This window comes from Tupaia chinensis, unplaced genomic scaffold (genome assembly GCF_000334495.1).
Source record: "Tupaia chinensis unplaced genomic scaffold, TupChi_1.0 Scaffold000274_1, whole genome shotgun sequence".
NCBI classification, from domain to species: Eukaryota; Metazoa; Chordata; class Mammalia; order Scandentia; family Tupaiidae; genus Tupaia; species Tupaia belangeri.
The window spans coordinates 3183627-3203248 of NW_006159756.1; the positions used below are offsets into that span (position 1 = coordinate 3183627).

The 19622-nt window shown below is 41.9% G+C and overlaps 1 protein-coding gene across 2 annotated transcripts in view; it reads left to right on the forward strand.

Annotated features, from left to right (window-relative positions):
- The window catches only part of BUD13 (BUD13 spliceosome associated protein), a 27023-nt gene that overhangs the window by 2268 nt on the left and 5133 nt on the right, over nucleotides 1-19622 (forward strand). For both annotated transcript variants that reach the window (XM_006149988.3, XM_014588382.2), the window contains exons 2-9: nucleotides 210-300; nucleotides 2699-2783; nucleotides 5602-6444; nucleotides 9001-9218; nucleotides 11193-11298; nucleotides 11904-12042; nucleotides 12343-12527; nucleotides 12765-12846. In XM_006149988.3, the coding sequence (XP_006150050.1) occupies nucleotides 210-300; nucleotides 2699-2783; nucleotides 5602-6444; nucleotides 9001-9218; nucleotides 11193-11298; nucleotides 11904-12042; nucleotides 12343-12527; nucleotides 12765-12846 (1749 nt within the window). The remainder of the gene's footprint in view (nucleotides 1-209; nucleotides 301-2698; nucleotides 2784-5601; nucleotides 6445-9000; nucleotides 9219-11192; nucleotides 11299-11903; nucleotides 12043-12342; nucleotides 12528-12764; nucleotides 12847-19622) is intronic.

Sequence of the window (19622 nt, forward strand, 5' to 3'; positions counted from 1 at the left end):
TGGGAAGCAGCTTGGTTCATTCCAGACACCAAAGGATGGCTGGTGAAGTGCAGGAGTAAACAGCGAGCAGTGGTGTGAGACGAGTTGGCCTTATGGACAGAGACGGGGCCATGCAGAATCTTGTAGAATTCTGAAGTTTTAAAACCAACAGGTAGGTTTTCTTAGGTTGCTATCCCAGGATGACTCTTCTTGATCTCATTCAAATTTAGAATGCGGATTGTGGATGATGACGTGAGCTGGACAGCTATCTCCACCACTAAACCGGAAAAGGAGGAGGAGGAGGATGGAGATTTACCTGTGGTATGTGTTGTTTGGGGCTGTCAGGACTTTGAAATATACAAGGTTCTCGGGACTGGCAGTTGGGGTAATTGCTGTGTCACTGGACTCCCATGTAGTTGACTGCAGTTCGAGTCCTGGACCTGATTTGCTTAAATTCACACCAGTCATGTGTGCATGCATGCCCAAGATCCCGAGAGGAAAATGGAGGAGAAGGGATTGCCGTGTGGCCATTCCCCCCCCCCCCCCGGGGGGGTGATTTCTTGCTTTCTGTCTCTCCGTCTTTCTGGCGAGCGCATGAGCGCAAAAACCTCTCAAAAAAAAAAAAAATATATATATATAAGGCTCTCAGTTTTGATTCTTATTGTAGGATAGATTTGTAGGTGGGAAAGTTGAGTATAGAGCAGCACTTTCCATAGAGCTGTTTAAAATAGTCTCCTTTCAGGATGCTATACTCTGACTTCTCTGTTCATGGAGGGCCCCATCAGCCTGGAAATGAGATCTCATCCTAGAGAGAGGCGGGACACCACAACATCCACGGTAGAGCCGGGTCAGAAGTAGTTACGGTTCAGTTTGTTGGACTCTACATTCGAAACTATTATAGGGAGCTTTTTATTTTTCCTTTTATTCACTCATTTATTTATTTTTTTTTTAGTTTGCTATAGGGCACGTGTGCTTGTTGATCGGGGTGGAAAGGGAAGCGGAGTGGGGGGGAAGGGATGTGAGAAAGCTTTCCCTGGGAGAGTTTGACCATGCTGCAATCCCTTCTCCATTCTCCTCTTGGGATTTTAGGCATGCTTGCACATGCCCATGGCATGTTTTTAAGCCTCTGGGTCTGAATCTTGAACAGCGCGGTCGGCCATGTGGGATCCAGTCACCTTTACCACACCACTGGCTGGCCCTGTTCATTGATTTAACTAAGCTTTAAAACTGTATAGCAGGTAGTGTGGTGGTCAAGGTGCTGGACTTTCACTGTGGACTGCAGTTTGAGCCCTGGACACACTGGACATGTGTATGTGCGTGCCCAAGATCTTGAGAGGAGAATGGAGGAGAAGAGATTATGGTGTGGCCATCCCCCTGGGGAGTGATTTCTCACTTTCTTTCTCTCTGTCTCTCTTCAGTGAGTGCATGCACACTATGGCAAAAACCTAAAAAAAAAAAAAAAATTATATACTCTTGCTTAAGTACTGGAGAGATGAAGATTAGTAAGACATAGTATCTCTACTTTAAAGGTTATACTCTAAAATGAAAGATGTGATAAATTTGGGAGGCATAGTTCACATATGCACCAAGTGCCATTAGAACACTGTGGAGGTAGCCCATTTTGTATTCCACAGGGAGATGTCATGACAGCGTTTGGATTGAGTTTTGTTTTTTTAAGAGGTTTTTGCCTTAGGGACTGTGCGTTTGCAGTCCTTCCATTGGGTAGATTCAAGAAACCTATCATTGTGCCTTCCTACACTAAGAAAGGTTTCATAGAAACCTGAAGTCTTTGGTTAGTGATAAACATGACATGTAGGCAGCCTTTTTTTTCACTCTGAATGTAAAAGTAAAAATGTTAAAAGAATTTGGGAACCAGCAGTTAGCGTAATGGCTATGTCGCTGGACTCCCACGTAGTCGACTGTAGTTCGTGTCCCGGACCCGGTGGCTTAAAACTCATGCCGGGCGCGTGTGCGTGCGTGCCCAAGATCCCTAGAGGAGAATGGAGGAGAAGAGATTGCGGCGTGACTATCCCCCCTGGGGGGTGATTTCTCGCTTTCTGTCTCTATGTCTCTCTCTGTCTGTCTGGCGCGTGCACGCGCCCTACAGTGAAAATCTCTCCAAAAAAAAAAAATGTTAAAAGAATTTAACTTTTAGCTTGCAAGTGTCAGTTATGTATCTGGCAGGTTAATAAAAAGGTTTGTAATGAAATGAACTTTTGGAAGGAAATTGATTAGTCAGAGAAAGATTTACAGTTAAGCCAATACTGCAGCAATTGGTGTTTATGTAATAACTAAGGACCTTGACATGCTTCAAGACTTATTTATTTATTTCTTCCGTGAGTGAGTGAGTGGATGAGAGAAAGAGAGAGACAGACAGAAAGACTGAGAGGGAGCATCCCTAACAGGGTCTTGATGACATGATTCACCCCCAACTTCAGCAAGCCCCAGACCATGGACATGCACATTCTCAACACACTCAGGGAGGTCTCCAGGATGCGAAGCTGGAACCCCACATGTGAGTCAACCCCACAGAATGTCACGTTTTATGACCGTGCCGCCGTCAGGCCCCCTAGGACCCCTGTGTGTTTCTTCACGGCTGTTTTGGGTATGCGTGCACCATGAGTATTAGGAACAGGATTGGCCTAGCTTCAGGTTCCTGCGACAGCAGTGCTTCTTGGCTGGATCCTGTGCGTTTCTTCTTAGCTTTTTATTCCCACAGGTGGCCGAGTTTGTGGATGAGCGGCCAGAAGAGGTAAAGCAGATGGAGGTCTTTCGATCCAGTGCCAAATGGAAACTTCTGGGAGGTGAGTTCCAACAATAGATACATTTAAATTGTTCATTTATAGGGGAGGCCTTTTCTTCTTTATACTTTTCTTTTAGAGGAATGCATAGCTTCTTTTGTTGTGTCATTGATCCTGGAAAGATGGTGGGGTGAAGAATTCAGGATTTCTTTTGATTAGTAAAGCCATGGGAACTTAGAGACCAAGAATCCCTGTTTCTCTTGTATTTCAGCATTAAGGTAATTGAAGTCAGAAAGTGACCAATTTGAGGGATTTATTGCACCCGTTCCTCTCTGGCTCAGGCTGAAAGAACACAGTCTATAGGCAGGACTTCAGGAGGATTTTATATGAAACGGGAACAGTGAGAAAGCCGCCTTTGACTTCTTCAGAACGAAGCGACTGATGTATGGATCAAGAAACCAGTGTTTCCGGGAACCAGCAGTTAGTGTAATGGCTATGTCGCTGGACTCCCACGTAGTCGACCGCGGTTCGCATCTCGGACCCGGTGGCTTAAATCTCACGCCGGGCGCGTGTGGCGTGACCATCCCCCCTGCGGGGTGATTTCTCGCTTTCTGTCTCTATGTCTCTGTCTGGCGAGCGCACGCGCCCTATAGCGAAAACCTCTCCAAAAAAAAAAAAAAAGAAACCAGTGTTTTTTCTCTTTTTTATTTGTGTTAATAAATTTCTCTACTTTATCTACTTTAGCCCTTCTTCTTAGGTTAGTAATTTAATGACTATAAATAATATTGTTTTGAGTCCTTGAGAATTGGATAAGAGGCATCTGTTTGTCATGTCTGTCTGAGCAGAGACTAGTCTCGTTCACTTTGGAATTTCCCCAGCCTAGAAGAGGCAGTGCCTTTGTTAGTGGGGCTTTTTTTAGTTTTTAAAATTCATTATCATTTATTTCTTTGATGAAAGAGAAAGAAAGATAGACAAGTTAACCCCACCAGGGTTCATGCTGCACCATATCCTCAGTGCCTGCCTTCTGGGTAATGGGCACACATGCACACCTGGTGTGTAGAGGGGTCCTTGGGCCATGGACCCAGGATCTTTCCTGTGGGTCCCCTTGCATTGTTGTGAATTGTAAAATTGCTAATAGGCATCTGGTTCTTACAGCTTACTGTTCTTTGCCAGATTATCACTGGAGACTTAGCAGTTGCCCCTTTTCTAAGAACTTGGTAGGTAGGTCTGCTTACAGGGGGCAGACCAGTGAGTCGTAGTCTTAGTCCCAGCAGTCATTTAGGCTTTGCATAGCCGGGAGAAGCACGTAGTTTTCTTATCTGGTCTTTGTCCTCTCATAAACAAGGATCTTGCTTCTTCATACTTGTTTAACTCCAGCTCATTTCGATGCTCACTCCTTTTTCTCACACACAGGATGAAAGAATGAGCCCGTATAGAGGATTTGTCTTTGTGCGTTCTGTGCTGCCATTAGTTAATTATTTTACAGTTCTGATTAGAAAAATATGTGTGACAAAAGTGACAATTAGCTACAGATTAGTGATCACCATTACCTCAGTTAATTTTCAGTACATTATTGTTTAGATTCATGAATGAAAACTTATCATCAGGTTTATATTGTCAGAATGCTCTTAGTGTTGTTCTTTGTTCCCTGTCTTATTTATAGTTGTCTTTCCAGAGGGAATCTTCTGTTTTCTATATCTTTGGTCTAGGAGCTCTCTGTCTCTCTCTCTCTCTGTCTCTGTCTCTCTCTTTCTCACACGCATACACACACACAGGTAGTACTTTTTCTTTTGCCTCTTTGTTTGTTTGCTAGAGGATATGTGCACTTGCCGGAGAGAGACAGAGAGAGAGGTGGGGGGAGGAGTGAGAAACCACCCCGAGGGGGGAATGGCCATATGATAATCCCTTCTCCATTCTCCTCTTGGGATTCTGGACACACATGCACCTGGCATGGTTTTCAGGCCACTGGATCCCAGACTTGAACTTTCATCCTATTAAGCCTTTTGAAAATCAAAGGTCTCAAACTATGTATTTTTTCTTTTACTATATTTTTTAAAAGATTGCGCATGGACTGTGGAGTCCAACAGATCTGGATTTAAATACTTTATACCCCCCTACACACATATACACACACACTAGTTAGCAGTATACTTTTGGCAAATTATTTCATCTTTTTGGGTGTCAACTTCCTCATCTATAAAATGGGAATAACTGCTTATCTCCTAGGCTTGTGGTGAGGATCAAATGAAGTTATTTACATAAAGCATTGGTGTGTAGAAGGTGATCAGTAAATGCTTGATGCTTGATCTTTCTCTTTTTTTTCCTGGTGATTTCCACCCCCTCTAACCAGGAGCACAGGGACATGGACTGAATAGTTAAGTGTTTCATTTTGCTGTGCACTGGTTTAGTCAATTTGCCTTTTGAAAAAAGGGTGAGAACAAACTAGATTATCTAGGCTAGACATCAGTGGAAGCCACTTGACTGGGAACTGCAGAAAGTGAGGCTTTGGGTGGGGAGCTGGGAGGCTTAGTTCTAGGTCTCTTCATCATAGTGGCTCACCCTAGGTAAGAAATTACGCAGTTCCTCAGAGCCTCTGTTCTCTGGCTTGTAAAATAAGGGCATCTGCCCCAGTTACCTTAAAGGAGATAATAGGAAAACATGTTGAAAATACTTTAAATTTATGATTTGGTAGATATTTCAGAGGGGTTATTCTTAAGGGATTCATGAATGCTGGTGTTTTGTTGCCAAGCAAGAAAGTTGAGTAGGTCTCTTGGGCTTTATGAGTAGTTCTGAGGTGTGCACTGCTGGGGCATCTTTTGAAACTGGGTAAATAGAGTGGACAGAGCATTTATGAGTCTGACTGTTCGTCATTTGTGTTTAGGACACAATGAAGACCCATCTTCACACAGGCATTTTCGTCATGATACCCCAGAGTCATCTCCTCCTAGAAGAGACCGACATGATACCCCGGATTCATCTCCTAGGAAGGTCCGACATGATACTCCAGATTCATCCCCTCCTAAGGGGATCCGTCATGATACCCCAGAGTCATCCCCTCCGAGGAGGGCCCGTCATGATACCCCAGAGTCATCTCCTCCTAGGAAGGTCCGACATGATACCCCGGATTCATCCCCTCCTAGGAGGGACCGTCATGATACCCCAGATTCATCCCCTCCAAGGAGAATCCGTCATGATTACCCAGATCCTTCTCCTCCTAGGAGGGTCCGCCATGACTCCTCAGATGCTTCACCATCCCAAAGGCCCCATCATGATTCTCTGGATCCTTCTCCTCATAGGAAGCCTCATCCTAACTCCTCAGGTGTATCTGGTAGGAGAGCCCATCGTGACTCCCCAGGACCATCTGCTCCTAGTAGAGCCCGCCATGATTCCTCAGACATCTCTTCCCCACGAAGGGCTCATAACAGCTCCCCTGATACATCGCAGCCTAGGAGAACTCTTGATTCATCAGACACATGGCAACCCAGGAGGGCCTGTCATGACTCTCCTCGTTTGGCTCCTAGTGTTGCTCACTCATTGCCCAGAACGAAAAGTAGTAAAGCCCCAGAAAGAGCCTCTAACAAGACATCTCCACACCGGAAAGGCCCAGGACCCTCTCATCTCTCACTTGCCAATAACAACAAATATGATTATGACTCGGACCTTTCTCCTCCACGAAAAAAGCAAGCAAAGTCTCATGTGGGAGATAAACAGCTTGATTCTAAAGGTAAGCATGTGGCTGTCCATGAGAGGGACTTGCTTCTTGGGTGCTTTCTTTTGGACCTTTGCTCCCCCCCCGTTTTTTTAAAAAAAAGAGGTTTTTTTACTATAGGGCATGTGTACTCAGAGAGAGAGCCAGAGATCACCCCCACCCCCCAGGGGATATGGCCACACTATAGTCCCTTCTCCTCCATGAACACGCAGCTGGTGTAAGTTTCAAACTGCTGGGTCTGGGACTTGAACCATGGTCTACCATGTGGGAGTCCAGTGACATAACCATTAAGCAATCTGCTGGTCCTTATCTTTGCTTACCTTTGCTTGCTTTATCAGATATGAGAGTGCAGTTTCTTTGGAAGTTTTGAAAACTCAGAGGCCCTCTCAGGAGAGTTAGAAAAATATATTGGTAGGCAGGAAGATTTTCATGTATTGTTTTATTTATTCTCCTCATCCCATGTAAAAGGTACCACATTTTGCAGAAGCTTTAGAATGTATAGAAGTATATAAAGGAGGAGAAAAACATGACTCAAAAATCTGTTGTTCAGAGGCAGTTAGTGTCAGCATTGTAGCCAGTGTCGTTTTAGTACTGAGCTTTTTTTTTTTTTTTTTTTTTTTAGCGCGGTTTTTTTTTCTGAGCTTTTTTTTTTTTTTTTTTTTTTTTTTAAGATTTTTGCCATAAGGTCCATGCACTTGCCAGAGACAGACAGAGACAGAGAGGGAAGGTGAGAAATCACTCCTTGGGGGGATGGTCATGATGCAATCCCTTCTCCTCTTGGGATTTTGGGCACACATGTACATGGTCCCTGTATGATTTTCAGGTCTCCAGGTCTTGGACTTGAACTATGGTCCACCATGTGGTGTCAACACCTTAACCACCATGCCTCCTGCTGGCCCCAGTCCTGGGCATTTTTGGTGTAGTTGAGCCCTGACTATGCAGAACATACTTACTGCATGTATAATCTCGGCTGCTCTCTTTACTTAACATGATCTCCCTCAGGACATAGAAACTTCTCTGTGTTAACATAATTTTTAATGATGTTCCATTCACCTCCCTAATATTGCATGTCCTAAATTTTGGTTTTATAATCCTATAATGAACATCTTTGTATATAAACTGTTATTTTCTTATCTACTTCTAGATAGACTTCCTAGAAGTTTAATTACTTCTGGATTGTTTTCCTGGAAAACTAGAAGCTGATTTACTGGGTCAGAGGGTGTGGATATTTCTAAGACTATTGATGGTCTAAGATTGCTTTTTGGGAGGTGATTTATGATGCTTATATATCCTAGAACTTAGACCTGTGCAGTGAGATTCTTTACGTCACCTTTTGTTTGTAAATACTACTTTAGTTTATTTTTATGCCACAGTGCTTTTGCATGTGTACAAGAGGGGAAGAGAGAGAAAGCACCCTTAATGGGACGTCATCATTCTGCAATCCTTTGTCCTCTGATTCTCCATCTCATCAGGATTATGTGCATGTGCGCAATGAGTTTTTTGAGCCACTGGGACTGGGACTCAATACTCAAAACCCCGGTTGACTCTGCGGGATCTGACTTTCCCTAAACTGCTGTACTTTGTAGACACCCCCCCTACTTAATTTTTAAGTTAAAATACTTTGTTTCCTTTAGTTTGAGGACATCAGAATATATTATGGCTATTTCTCCCCCCCGCCTTTTTTTTTTTTTAAAGTTTATTGATTTCTTTCTTCCATGAATGAGAGAGAGAGAGAAAGACACATAGGCGCACCTCCATGAAAAGGGTTTTCATGCCACAATTCACCACCAGTTCAGCCAGCCCAGATCATAGGCATGTGCCAGGCATGTTCAGGGAGGCCTCTGAATGCAAAGCTGGATCCTTCTCATGTGGGTCAGCCTTGCAGAGTGTTGTTACCACTCAGTTCCCATTCTAGGTATTTCTGATGTTTGGACACCGTGGAGAGTTGATAAGTCATTTTGCCTATTCTGCAGGTGGGTAACTGTGACACAGATGAACATGTTGGGATCTTATGTGCCAGTCACAGTTACTGGTTACTTGGGAATTCAACCCTACTTCTAGTCTCTTGGTACTGAAAGTTGTCTCTGACTTTGCTCTTCTCCAATCTCAACTATTCTTTTTTTTTGGAGAGGTTTTCACTATAGGGTGCATGCGCTCACCAGACAGACAGAGAGACATAGAGACAGAAAGCGAGAAATCACCCCCCAGGGGGGATGGTCACGCTGCAATCCCTTCTCCTCCATTCTCCTCCTGGGATCTTGGGCATGCACGCACACGCGCCCAGCGTGAGTTTTAAGCCACCGGGTCCAGGACGCGAATTGCAGTCGACTACATGGTCATTACGCTAACTGCTGGTTCCCGATCTCAACCATTCTTGTGTTTAGATTAATGATAGTTCTTCATAGAAAGACTGATAAATATTGTACAATAGCTTGGTAAATTCCTTTTTATGTCTCCTAAGGAGATTAAGGAATTTATTCTTTAATTTCTAGGCTCTTCATAGGAACTGTCATGTAAGTTCTTCACCTAGGAGACATCAGAGTCACAGGTTGACCTCTTCTTCCTACCCAGGTGACTACCGGAAGACCTCTGACTCAGACCTTTCTCCTCCACGGCGTAAGCAAGGTCCAGGGCAGCAGGATTCAGATTCAGATCTGTCGCCTCCACGAAACAGACCCAAACACGAGAGCTCCGATTCTGATCTCTCTCCACCAAGGAGGAAAAAAAGGACCAAATCTTCTGATTCTGATCTGTCTCCACCTCGAAGGAGTCAGCCTCCTGGAAAGAAGGTAGGGATTTTCAGGAGCCATATGCCTCTCAGGGACTCCTCAGTTCTACTTTATGCAAATCTTGGAGAATTAAGCTAGAAGAGGAGGAGGTAGCTCTCGGTAGTGGTTCACGTAGTAAATCATGGTTCAACATCCAGAGCTCTTGTGTTCTCTCTGAAGGTGGGACTAGCTATAACCTAGCCCAGATGGACTTGAAAATCCTACATTTCCCAAGTAGCTTCTGCCTTTATAACCTCTTAATTCCACAAATCTTATTTGGTTGAGAGAAACTTGATGTTTTCTTACAAATAAATGGAGAACTGTAAGTTTTAGAGTGGGGTTAGGTGCACAGATCGTCTGTTAAACTGATCACATATCGAATCCTACTTTTTCCAATTACTGTCTGAGAGACTTGGGCATGACACGTAGTTTCTCTAAGCCTCAAGCTTTGTCATCTGTAAAATGTAGATGATAGCATCTAATTTATGAGGTTATTGTGAGAATTGAATAAGTTACCATAAAACTCTTAGCCTGGGATAAAATAAGCATTTAGTATTAGTGACAGTATTTTAAACTTATTATTGTAAATTGGACTACAGGTCTCTGTATCTAGAGATTATAGAGTGATACTTAAAATATAAGACTACTCGGGACCAGCAGTTAGCATAATGGCTATGTCGCTGGACTCCCATGTAGTTGACCGCGGTTTGAGTCCCGGACCCGGTGGCTTGAACTCATGCCGGGCACGTGTGCGTGTGTGCCCAAGATCTCAAGAGGAGAATGGAGGAGAAAGGACTGTGGCGTGGCCATTCCCCCTGGGGGGTGATTTCTCGCTTTCTGTCTCTCTGTCTCTGTCTGTCTGTCTGGTGAGCTCACGCACCCTATAGCAAAAATCTCTCCAAAAAAAAAAAAAAGAAAAGAACCTTAAATATAAGACTACTTTTAAAAATCATATTGTCTGGGAAGGTAATGTTTTGTTTTGTTTTAAATCTATGTTGGGCCAGCAGGTGGCATGGTGATTAAGGGTGCTAGATTCCCACATGGTCGACTGCAGTTCAAGTCCTGGACTTGGCAGCTTGCTTTCTCACTTTCTCTCCTTATCTCTTTCTATCTCTCTCTGTCCCTCTCTGGTCAAGTTAAAAAAAAAAAAAAAAGTTGAATAATTAAAAAATATTATAAGTAAATAAATCTATGTTAAAGCTTGATGAATAAGGGAAAACAAATCCATGTGAACCATCACTAATTCTATTGTAAGGGGATTTGTGGTAATAAAGTAATCTTACTGTGAGGTGGACAAGAAATATCCTGCTGGGGTAGACCAGCCTGTCTCCAAGCCGAGAAGGGAGATTCTTTCCTCTTGAGAAACAAAGGCCTCTGTGTCAGCTGGGGCCTTGACACTTTATGCATCCATTTAGTCCATGGGCAACTTAATAGTAATCAAATTCAGCTGCTTATGGATGCCAGGACATACTCTCTAACTCCATTCATATGTCAGTTTACTATCTTGATACAAAGTGATGATGAGTGAAAAGATTTCATTCCTATCTTCTGTTACTATCCTTAAATATATCCACAATGAAAGGATCTGAGATTTGCCTGCATTTATACTTTACATGGAATGCTTTATCAGTGGGAGGCTTACAGCTCGAAGTAGGTTTCTGATCAGGTGGCCTGAGAACGAGTCTTCCTATGTGTTTCTGACTTCATATACTGAAAAGTCAGAAATGCAAATGTTTAGCGATCCCTTTAATATAATGTTAGTTTGTGTTTCTGTTTACTCTTAAACTTGACAATACTATTGATTTTTCCATGAAATAAGATTTTCTTTCTCTCTTTTTTCAATCTTGTGAATCCTATGGGAAATAACGAGAACTTAGAGTTTTTGGTTTGCTTATGGCTGATCATCGGACAGAGATGCCTCTAGTCGCCTATGCCCGTGGAGCCGACCGCTACTTTAGCTCGTTGATAACGGGTGCTCCCCTTCCCTTTGCACAGGCTGCACACATGTATTCTGGGGCCAAAACTGGGTTGGTGTTGACTGATATACGGAAAGAGCAACAGGAACTGAAGAAACAGGACCAAGAAACCATTGCATTTGAAGGTAAAAATGCATAAGTGCAGAGATCAGTCTAGGCTCATGTAGCTTTTATTTGCTTAAATGTAGCTTATTATACCTGGTATTTTAAACTTTTAATAGCTATTAAATTTGAGTTCTGATTTTATGCATTATTTTGACTTCTCAGTGGGATCCAGTGGTCCCTCCCTGCCCTCCCCCTCTTTCTTTCTTTCTATTTTATTTGCTAGAGGCCATATGTACTTGCTGGAGAGAGAGAGAGGGAAAGAAAGCACCCTATGGGGACTGGTCATGCCATAATCCCTTCTGTCTTTCAGGATTCTGGGCAGGCGTGCACATACACTCAGTACATTCAGAACTCAATTCGCTCTCAGTGCACTCAGAACTCAGTTCGCACAGCCATGAGTTATCCACCTGTCTTAACTACTGTGCCACCAGCTGCCCCATTTCTTTCCTTGAGAAGTATCAGACCCATTGCCAACGTGCACCTAGATGTTGGTAGGAACAATTTATGGTCTGGCTGCAAAAGTTCTTATCCAGCATTAGCATTCCAAGGGGTTGGTTTTACTTGTTAGAATATTATTTGTTTTGTTACCTAGTACTTATCTTAAAAAGTGTAATTTCTCTTGCAGCTGAATTCCAATATGCTGAAACTGTATTTCGAGATAAGTCTGGACGTAAGAGGAATTTGAAAATGGAACGTTTAGAACAAAGGAGAAAAGCAGAGAAGGACTCGGAGAGAGACGAGCTGTATGCCCAGTGGGGAAAAGGGTAAAGGAAGAAACAAGACGCAGTAACTGGAGCAGGTCCTTCCTCTGCTCCGCGCCCAGTTAGTTCTGTGTTCTGCCTTCAGAGCTGTTACTGAGGGTGGGATGTTCAGTGTGCTGAGTCCCCTTCCCAGGATGCTGGTGGAGTCCGCACTCTCAGTGGTATTCTGGGGTTGTACCCTTTTCAATATTTGGCCGAGGCTTCTAAAAAGTGGAGACTCCCAGTGTAGCAGTGCGGTCCTCTCAGTGTGGCAGTGGAAATGTCAAACGGGATAGGAAACGTTCTCGGTTCTTTTTTGCCCAGGCTTGCCCAGAGCCGGCAACAGCAGCAAAATGTGGAGGATGCAATGAAGGAGATGCAGAAACCTCTGGCTCGCTACATTGATGATGAAGATCTGGACCGGATGCTGAGAGAACAAGAAAGAGAGGGAGACCCCATGGCCAACTTCATCAAGAAGAATAAGACCAAGGAGAACAAGAATAAGAAAGGTAGGACTTCTGAGAACCGATAGGCTGGAGGTGACTTACGAGGAGAGAGGATCCTTAGGGTGCCAGTACATAGCTGTGTGCGAAGAAAGCTTTCTTATACAATTTAAAATTTTTCATATTTGTCTGAGAGTTGAGTCCAACTTAGTATTTGCATATAGAAACTTCCCCTGATACCATCCAGCACGGAATTAAATGTACAGGTAACTAACTTCTTGTTGCTCTGTCTTCTGTCACTAGTGAGACCTCGCTACAGCGGCCCAGCACCTCCTCCTAACAGATTCAATATTTGGCCTGGTTATCGCTGGGATGGAGTGGATAGGTAAGCCTGAGTAGTACCTTTTCATTTTCTCTTTTTTTTCTGACATTAGCCTTTCCTAATCATTTTAAGTCACTTTATACTGCCTTATTCGCTGTGCTAATTACTGGTAAATATGCACTTTGCTGTGTCTATTTCAGTTCATAAATCCTATTTCCCATGAGTAGAACAGTTTCTCCTTCTGTTTCTTTTTCCCAATACTTTTTAAAGCTCAGGTGGTCTATATAGGACATCCTTTGTTTTGGACATTGGTCACTTTTAATATTTTATAAGGTTTATAGGAAATGAGTGAGGGTTGTAGTCTAGAGCCTTGTATCTTTAAATGTATCCTTTGAGCTTCAGTTTTCTTCACTGTCTGAAGAGTGAATCACTAGTAATGCCTTAAAGATCCATCCTTCCTCTGTCCACCACCAGCAACTACCTACAGTACAGTTGGGATTGGGTCTATCCTTTAGCACAGTAATTTTTTTTCCCTTTTCTTTAAATTTATTTATTTTTTTTACATTAATTCACTATACATCATTACAGCATACAAAATTAATTTTTCATCCAGAATACACTATATATTGGCTCAGTCAAGCACATCAATATACATGTTATCAACAAATAATTTTCCATTTCTTATGTCTTGTATATTTTGCTTTTTTTTTTTTTTTTGCCATCCTTGATTCCTATCCCTCACCCTCTGCCGTGTCCCACCCTCCTCCCACATTGTCTCTGGTATCCATGGTTGCTTTCTATGCCTTTCCCCCCCATTTAATTGATTTGCTAATGAACTTAATTAGTCTAAATATTTGCAATAGCAAGTGCAATGAACATGAACCCAAGTCTGACTTTAGGCATAAACCTCAGTGAGTAGAATGAACATACTATAAAGTAGTACCTAGCTGGGGCTATATAGCTTACTGTAGTCATCACATACGCATTTTTTTTTTTTTTTAATTTCAATAAGAACAGTTTTAGTGTTTTTTTTCCGCCTGAAACTTTTTTAAAATTAATTTACATTCATTCCCTGAGCATCATCACAACATACTAAATATGGTTTCCCATCTAGAATAAACTGTGTAGTGACTTAATCATGCATGTTATCATCAATAATATTCCATTTCTACTTTCATATATATATATATATGTTTTTTACCCCATGTCTGACCCTCTGCCCTTTTCCACTCTCTTATTATATTATCTCTGCTGTCTACAGTTGTCTTCAATTCCTTTTCCCCCAACATTTTGTTGATCACACAATGTCATAAGTAATCTAACTACTTTCAATAGCAAGTTCAGCTGGTAATTTCAAGAAAAGCAGTTTTGAGCTGGTAAGCATAGTAATTTTTAAACTTTTTAATCTCAGGACTCTTTTCAGTCTTAAAAACTATTGAGGACCTCCAAAAACTTTTGTTGCTATGGATTATATCTCTTGAGACATTTAGAAGTATTTCTTTCTTTTTTTTGTTTTTTTTGAGAAGTTTTCGCTATAGGGCGTGTGCACTCATCAGAAAGACAGAGAGAGACAGAGAGACAGAAAGCGAGAAATCATCCCCCCGGGGGAATGGTCACGCTGCAATCCCTTCTCCATTCTCCTCTCGGGATCTTGGGCACGCATGCACATGCGCCTGGTGTGAGTTTTAAGCCACTGGGTCTGGGACTTGAACTGAGATCGCCTATATAGGAGTCCAGTGACATAGCCATTACGCTATCCACTGGTTCCAGAAGTATTTCTTTTTGTCTTTTTTTTTTTTTTGGAGAGGTTTTTGCTATAGGGCGCATGCACTCGCCAGATAGACAGAGACAGAGAGATAGAAAGAGAGAAATCACCCCCCAGGGGGGATGGCCACACTGCAATCCCTTCTCCATTCTCCTCTCGGGATCTTGGGCACGCATGCACATGCGCCTGGTGTGAGTTTTAAGCCACTGGGTCCGGGATGCAAACCGCAGTTGACTACATGGGAGTTCAGCGACATAGCCATTAAGCTAACTGTTGGTCCCTCCCAGAAGTATTTCTTAATTCATTATAAAACCTAAAACCTTCTATGTGTTAACATAAGTACTACATTTTTTTTTAAATAAAAAATAACTATATTTAACTATATTTTCCGAACAAAATGGTAAGAAGGATGACCTCGATTTACATTCTTGCAAATCTAATTAATGTCTGGCTTAATAGTAGACATCTGGGTTCTGCATTTGTCTGTTGTGATATATTGTTTAGTTGAATTACAGGAAATTCAACTTACCCATGAGTTGTTGAAAGAGGTAGGTACATCATACATTTGGATACCAAGCAAAAATTCAGCAAGTGGTCATTCCTTGAAAGGTTAGTCATGTGGAATCTGAAACTATATCAAAGAATTTTTTATGCTGTTACATTAAAATTCATGGATTTTTTTTTTTTTGTACATTGAGTAAATCTTTTTCCACTTATTTTTTTTTTTTTTTTTTTAAGATTTTTGCCTTTGGGTGCTTGCACTCATTGGAAAGACAGAGAGAGACCCTGAGAAGGAAAGTGAGAAATTATCCCCTAAGAGAATGGCCACACTGCAGTCCCATCTACTCTATTCTCTTCCTGAGATTTTGGAGATGCATGCATATAGGCGAAACATGAGATTCAGGCCTCTGGATCTGGGACTTGAACCGTGATTGGCCATGTGGTAGTCCAGTGCCTTAACCACTATACCATCTGCTGCCCTTAACCCATGCATGTTTTTATAATATCATGAATTGATCATTTCTAAAATTTTGTTTTGCTGAGTTTTTCAGGTCTTTTGAATGCTGACATATTTTCATTATACAGTGTCAAAAAATTGCTTTTGTAAATATCACTTCTCATTTTATCACAGAAGTCTTTAAATATGGAGCTAAAGAGTTCACGGTGGCACATACAGTCATCACGTGTCCATTAGTAAAATTCTAATTTATACTTGAAAGTTCAAGTTTTATCATTTTCAACACATATTGTCAGTTGTTTTCCTTGAAGTAAAGCTCACTTTATACCACAGTTATTTGGTAGATTCCATCAGATTTCATACCTCAAGTATCATGCCATCTTTGAATACAGCTTGACTTCCTCCTTTCCGATCGAGATGCCTTTTGCTTTTTCTTGCCCTGTTGCATTAGCTAACACTTACTGTGCACATGTTGAACAGAAGCAGTAAGATCAGATATCTTCACTTTGTTTCCACTTGTAGGAGGAAAACATTCAATCTTTTTGCAGTGTTGTTAGCTGTAGGTTTTTGTAGATACCTTTTTCGAGTTGAGAAACTTTGATCCTGTTAGTTTGCTCAGCTTTTCTTTCAGAATGTATGTTAGATTTTATTTAAAACATTTTAAAATTCTCTTTTGGTTTATTTTCTTATTTCCCTCTTGGCTTATTCTCCTTGCAGGGTTTTCTATTCTCCTTTTGGTTTAGTTTTCTTTTGATTTGATCCATGGGTTATTTAGAAGTGCATTGTTTGGGGCCAGCAGGTGATGTGGTTAGGCACTAGATTCCCATGTGACCAGCAGTTTTGAGTCCTGGACCCGGTGACTTAAAAATTACACTGGGCAAGGAACCAGCAGTTAGCGTAATGGCTATGTCGCTGGATTCCCACGTAGTCGACTGTGGTTTGCGTCCCGGACCCGGTGGCTTAGAACTCACTCCGGGTGCGTGTGTGTGCGTGCCCAAGATCCCGAGAGGAGAATGGAGGAGAAGGGGTTGCAGCGTGGCCATCCCCCCTGGTGGGTGATTTCTCGCTTTCTGTCTCTATGTCTCTCTCTGTCTGTCTGGTGAGCGCACATGCCCTATAGCGAAAACCTCTCAAAAAAAAAAAAAATTACACTGGCCACGTGTGTGTGCATGCCCAAAATCCCAGGACATGGAGAAGAGATTGCAGCGTGGTCTTACTCTCTGGGGTGTGGTGGGGGGTGGGGGAATTTCTCACTTTTCCTCTTTCTGTGTTTCTTTGTATCTGATGAGTGCATGCACCCTATGGCAAAAGATTAAAAAAAAAGAAAGAAAGAAAAAAGGAAAAGAAGAAGTGTATTTTAAAATTTCAGATATTTGGATTTTTCCAAATATCTTAACCACTGTTGTTTTCTAATTTAATTCCAATGAGGTCTGAAAATATACTCTGTAAATTTCAGTCTTTTAAAATTTATTAATACATGTTTTATGGCTTCATCTACCTTGTGAATATCCCATTTGTATTTAAAGAGAATGTATATTCTGCAGTTATTGAAATAGTGTTTTAAAAATGTATGGACCAGGGGGCTGGCTGGTGGCATGGTGGTTAAGGCACTGGACTCCCTCATGGCCAACTGAAGTCCTAGCCTGGACCTGGCAGCTTGCTTTCTTACTTTCCCTCTCTCTATTTCTCTCTCCGTCTCTCTCTGGTCAAATTAAAAAATAATAATAATGAATAAAATAAAATAAAATAATTCTTTAAAAAAGTGTAAAAAAAAGTGTATGCATCAGGCAGTGGTACAGAAATCATGCAACTGGACTCCCATGGGAAAGGTCCTGGGTTCATGTCCTGAGACCTCCCTGAGCATGCTGGATCTGTATGTGTATACTTGTGATCTGGGCTGGCTAACATGGGGTGAATCAAGGCCCTTTCAGGGTTTTGTGCCTTTGTCTCTATCTCACGGAAGAGATAAATAAATATACTTTAAAGATAAAATAGAGAGTTCAGCATGTGGCATGGTGGGTAGGGCGCTGGACTCCAACATGGTGTATCCTGGTTCAAGTCCCAGACCCGGTGGCTTGCTTTTTCACTTTCTCTTTCTCTCTTGCTTTGTCTGGTGAGCACACATGCTGTGTAGAATTTGAAGAATAATGACAATGATAAATAAAATAAAATAAATAAATCTTTAAGAAAAGATCAAATAAATGTCACATAACTGACATTCAAGGTGGTTAATAGTGTTTAGATCACCTGTAATCCTGGATTTTAATTTTTTTGTTTTGTTTCATTTTCTATCAATTGCTATTAATTGCAGATTTTTGTGTGTGTCATCTGGTTTATTGTATTTTTCAGTTCTGGAGTTTCCATTTGAAGCTTATATTTCTCTGCTGAGATTACCCATCTGTTCATTCATTATGAGACATTTTCCTCTTTCTTGAGTATGTTTATAATTAGTGCTCAGAAGGCCTATCTGCTAATGGCAGCATTTGGTTCACTGCAGGATTGGTGTCTGTTGGCAGCTTTTTCTTGAGTATATATCGCATACTCTGTTTATTTATAGTGTCTGGTCATTTCTTTTGAAATTTTTGTTTATTAACACATTGCTAGTCTATAATGATGAAAATGATTTTATAATTTAGTACTGGGGACAGATTAACAACATTTAACATATCATTTGAAACTGCAATAAGGAAGGGAAAGTACGGAAAGCCCAGGTGAGAGACGCTGAAACGAGAAAGAAGAGGGAGGGTTCACATCCAGATCACTGCGTGCGGCATTTCACCTGGTATTTTACCCCATGCAATGCAGTCGGCCTAATTCCTTCCTGGCTGACAAGTTCTATGCTAGCTATATATGCAGCCTAAACTTGTTTCTGGGCACTGTCAGGTAGATTTGGGAAACTGGAGGTTGTGGTCAAGATGAGAAAATGAAGTGCAAACTCCTCCCACCCCTTTTTGGTCACCAGTAGATCTGGTTAGAAACCAATGTGGTACAGTAGTGCATGTGATGGGCAAGAACGTAGATGTCTGAAATGCGATTCCCAGGTGATCGGCAGACAGAGTTATCAACAGTCGCCATCCCTCTTGTGCAGATATTGTACTGCTGCCATTGTTGCCAGGGCGAGTGAAGAAGCCACTCACAGAGCATGCTGGACAGGAGGGGTGGCAGGGGACACGGCGACATCCCCTGCAGTTACCCGTCTGATCGTTTTGTAATTGTTATGAGATATTATCAATAATGCATTTAGAGACTTTGGGTACTATTGTAATCCTATTAAATGTGTTGGTTTTTATTCCAACAGACAGTTAACATGGCAGTATTTGAACTCCAGACTGTTTTCTTTGCAGGTACAGCACCTAAAATCCCTGCTCAGTTCTTTCAGTTTCTATCTGCTACTTTTTCATTAGGCCTGATGGGATTTCCTTTGCACAAGGATTTGGATGGAGTTTGTATGTGGAATTGGGGGTGTCTCTCTCTCGCAGTTTCTTTCCTCGTTGGATTCCCCCCTTCTCTTCTCATTGTGCCGCCCACTTTGCACTAAGCCAGGAAGCCTGTGACTTTCTGCCTCCATGAACTGTGCAGATTGGGAACTTAGCCCCAGCAAAAAGATGCAGATCTCTTTTTACAAATAGATTCCCATCTATCTTCTGTCTGCTGTGGTCACTCTTTCATGCCTTCAGATGCTTTTAATTACTTGTATTTTTTACTTTGTCCAGGTTTTATAATTGCTGTCTCAGGGTAGGCTAATCTGCTCGAGTTACTCTGCCATGACTGAATCCCCCTCTCCACCTTATATGGGCCTAAGGCATTGTCTTCTGTCCCTCAGGCTGCACTCAAAATTCCTCCTATGTTGGCAGATATCCTTAGGGTGGCTGTGGCTTCCGGCTATTTACTACTTTGGTTTGCAAGTCACTGGATATGTCTTTTTGTTTGGTAGCAGAAGGATTTTTTAGCTTGCTGATTTGCCTGATAGCTAGAGGTAGATCTTTTTATAGCCACAACTCTACAGATTGTTCCTGCTACAGTGAGTTTTTCTTTTTTTTTTTTCTTTGCCAGAGTGTGTGTGTACTTGCCAGAAAGAGAGAGAGAGAGAGAGAGAGAGAGAGAGAGAGAGAGAGA